The sequence below is a fragment of the Vigna unguiculata genome, chromosome 6 (assembly GCF_037176805.1).
Source record: "Vigna unguiculata cultivar grain cowpea cultivar isolate G323 ecotype 2 chromosome 6, ASM3717680v1, whole genome shotgun sequence".
Classification (NCBI taxonomy): domain Eukaryota; kingdom Viridiplantae; phylum Streptophyta; class Magnoliopsida; order Fabales; family Fabaceae; genus Vigna; species Vigna unguiculata.
The window spans coordinates 8,380,338-8,384,111 of NC_140797.1; the positions used below are offsets into that span (position 1 = coordinate 8,380,338).

General features: G+C 43.5%; 1 protein-coding gene across 1 annotated transcript; it reads left to right on the forward strand.

Annotated features, from left to right (window-relative positions):
* On the forward strand, positions 1–2,682 carry LOC146885475 (uncharacterized). The gene is made up of 3 exons (XM_085674947.1): positions 1–1,548; positions 1,759–2,139; positions 2,221–2,682. Exons 1-3 carry the CDS (start codon positions 1–3, stop codon positions 2,680–2,682), a joined length of 2,391 nt encoding a protein of 796 aa, XP_085531073.1.
* The last annotated feature ends 1,092 nt before the right edge of the window (positions 2,683–3,774 follow it).

Genomic DNA, 3,774 nt, shown 5'->3' on the forward strand with positions numbered 1-3,774 from the left:
ATGCAGGGTAGGATCCGTACAAGGAGGACTGCATCTTCAGAACCACTCCTTGTTGATCCCGAGATAGAGAAAACTGCCCGTAGAAACAATAGTGCCACAAGGAGAAGACGAGCTCAAGCACAACAAGTTGCCCATCACTCTTCTGCTTCAGACACTCTTTCATCTACTTCTCATAATCCTGATCCTTTACCAGAAGAAGAAATGACAGACAATCCTCATGGTGATGGTAGAGGTCGTGAAAGACGCACTTTGGAAGATTATGCAGTGTTCACAGGCCATGTTAACTTCAACAGTATTGCTAGGCCAACCGTCAATGCCACCAACATGGAGATGAAGCCAGCTCTTATTCATTTGGTGCAGAGTAATCAGTTCAACGGCCTGTCTCATGAGAATCCTTACACTCATCCGGCCACATTCTTAGAGATATGCAATACTGTGAAGATCCATCAAGTTCCTGATGAAGCCATACGATTGAGTCTCTTTCCATTCTCACTAGCAGGGTCTGCAAAAGCCTGGCTGAATTCTTTTCCTGAAAATAGCCTCACTAACTGGGATGATGTGGTTGCAAAGTTCTTGAGCAAATATTTTCCCCAGTCCAAGGTTAATAAGGGAAAGCAGGAAATCTCGGCATTTCAACAAGATATGGATGAGTCCTTGGGCCAAGCATGGGATAGATTCAAGGGACTGCTGAGGAAGACCCCCATTCATGGGTTTGATCAACCTACACAGCTTACTCTTTTCTTGGCAGGTCTTAAGTCCCAGTCAAAGTTGATGTTAGATGCCTCTGCCGGTGGGAGTATCAAGTGGAAGACGCCAGAGGAAGCTTATGAGTTAATAGAGAATATGGCAGCTAATGATAATGAAGCCTATACTGAGAGAGCTCATTCTCAAAAGAAGGGTATTCTAGAGCTTCAATCCCAAGATGCTCTATTGGCTCAAAACAAGATTATGACTCAGCAGCTGGAGACCCTGATGAAGAAATTGTCACAACTTCCTCAAGAGCTTCAAAACGCCTCTGTAGCTCAACTTCAACAAGTGCAAAGTTTTGAGTTATGTGGAGGAAACCATACCAATGGGCAATGTGCTATGCCAAGCACATCTCAAGAGGAAGTTAGTTATATGGGCAATCAAGGCCGACCAGGGAACTATAACCAAGGATGGAAACCTCATCAAAGCATGGGCCAAGCTGGACCTTCCAATAGGCCCCCACATCAACAAACTTACCAACATCCCTCTCTGACTGATAGAACCTCAAAGCTTGAGGACATGATGCAACAGTTCTTGCAAATGTCAATTCAAAATCAAAAGAACACTGATGCATCAATAAAAAACTTGGAGGTGCAAGTGGGGCAATTAGCCAAGCAATTGGCTGATCAACAAGGAAGTCCTTTTTCCGCCAACACCGAAGCCAACCCCAAAGAGCAATGTAAGGCCATCTTCACTAGAAGCGGAAAGGAGGTTGGACTAGGTTCTAAAGAAAAGGTGGAGACTAGAGAAAAGAGAAAGAATGAAGAAGAGATTCAAGAGGAAGAAGTTGATGAAGAGATTGTTGTGGAAGAAGAAAAGAATAAAAGTGAAGAGAAGGATAAAGAGAAAAGACAAAAAGAGAAAGTTGTTGTGAAACCCCTTCCCTATCCTCAAAATCCTTCAAGAAAAGAGAAAGAGAGACAATTAGCTCGGTTCAAGGACATATTTAAACAACTTGAGATCAAGATCCCATTTTCTGAAGCACTGCAACAAATACCCTCTTATTCAAAGTTCATGAAGGAGTTCCTTGGCAAAAAGAAGAAATACATAGAAGAGGAAACCATTGAAGTGCAAGGGAATTGTAGTGCCATTATTCAGAAAAATCTTCCTCCAAAATTCAAGGATCCGGGTAGCTTCACCATCCCCTGCACCATTGGAAATCAAGATATGGGGAAAGCTCTTGTTGACTTAGGGGCTAGCATTAATTTGATGCCCCTATCTATGCTTATAAAGATTGGTGGTCTCGAAGCCAAGCCAACAAGGATGACCTTGCAACTAGCAGATAGCTCCATCAAATACCCTTATGGCGTGGTGGAAGATGTGGTGGTGCAGATAGATAAGCTCAAGTTCCCGGTTGATTTTGTGGTGATGGAAATGGAGAAAGATGAAGGGGTACCACTCATTCTTGGGAGGCCATTCATGAAGATAGCCAAGGTTGTCATCAATGTGGATGAGTGAACGCTGAAATTGAAGGACCAAGATGAGGAAGTGAATTTCAACGTTTTTGAAGCTGTGCAAGAATCAACTGATGAAGAAACTAGTCTTAAGGCCATCAATGAAGTCTTATCTGTGACTAGTAGACCGTGGCAAGCTTCTAAGTTGCTTGGAAAGTGCTCAAATTGTTTCTCTGCAAAAGTGAATGAAGAGAGGGAAGAGAAAGATGATGCTCTAGTTCACCACCACTCTTTGATGGGGACTAATGGACTTAGACCTGGCCAACCAATTGTGATGAGAAAGGAAAATTTGAAGATTTCTCCTAGAAGACTCAAATCAAAATGGTCAAGGTTGTGGGTTATTAGAGACATCAAAGTTGATGGAAGGATTGAAATTGAAGCTCCTTATTCTAGAAGGACTAAAATGGTGACTAGTGATCAATTGAAGTTGTATAGGTGTGAGGTTGGGAAGGAGCACACCAAAAGCAACAACCAAGCTTAAGCGCCTTATCCGTCAGGCTCGTGACGTTAAACAAGCGCTTCCTGGGAGGCAACCCAATGCTCTAAACTCATTCTAGCTTTTAATTTTTGTTTTCAATTCAGTATGATGTTTGTATGCATGTGTGAATTGTGTTAGTATGATTGTTATGTTGTTGAGATGTTGAATTTTGTGTTAAATTTGCATTTGTGAATTTGTGGAAGCATAGCCTAGAATGTTGTTAAGCATGTTTAGTTTTAGGATGGTGTTAGCATGTGCTAGTTGTAGCATTTTGAATTGAGTTTATCCTTTGTGTATCATAGAATGTGGTAGTGTACAATTGGTTGTTTGTGAGAATATTAGTAGCATAGCTTGTGTAGTAAATTCATATCTTAAGTTAAGTTGTGCATGTGTTTTGTGAATTGAATGTTTTGCTTGAGTGTGAATGCTTGGTTTGAAGTTGACAAGCTTGAAAAAGTATGTGTGCAAGAGTGAAAGGTTGGTGGGAGCACAATAGAGTCAAAACCAACCCAACCATAACCCAAAAAAAACACAAAAATTCCACCCCTGCAGCTTAACCGCCTGGCGGTGCACTCTCTCCCGCCAGGCGCAGTCTGTAAATTCAGCCCCTGGGAGCATTCCAGGAGCTAGCCGCCTGGCGGCTCCCTAGCGCTCGCCTGGCGCCACACCAGAAAAACTGGTGCAGTGGCATTTTGCTGATACGCCGCCTGGCGGCTAGTGACCTCCCGCCAGGCGGTAGCGTTGTGCGAGCTATGCTTGGGCCTTTTAAAATCTGTTCTGACCTGGCCCAAACCCTTACCCCTTATTACCCCCGCCTGGCGCGTTGTTCTCATTCCTCACCACACTCATAACCCTAACTCTCAATCTCACTCTCTACTTCCCGATCTCTCTCAAATTCAAACCCTAATCCCAAATTTGAACTCACTCTCGTTTTCTCGTGCCCTAACCACTCTCACTCACACTGCTGCCACACTCTCGCCAGGCGCAGTTGCCCCTTACCACGCACCAGTCCACCTTACACACCCTCCAATCTCACTTCTTGCAACATTCACTCGTGCATTCCACTCAAGTAAAACATCTTTCTTGTGCTCTCCT

Excerpts from the sequence above, each read along its gene's own strand:
- LOC146885475 (XM_085674947.1), top strand. The coding sequence starts at position 1 with ATGCAGGGTAGGATCCGTACAAGGAGGACTGCATCTTCAGAACCACTC. Across the intron at positions 1,549-1,758 it reads AAGAAGTTGATGAAGAGATT|TTCATGAAGGAGTTCCTTGG; the intron begins GTTGTGGAAGAA and ends TCTTATTCAAAG. Across the intron at positions 2,140-2,220 it reads AAATGGAGAAAGATGAAGGG|GACCAAGATGAGGAAGTGAA; the intron begins GTACCACTCATT and ends CTGAAATTGAAG.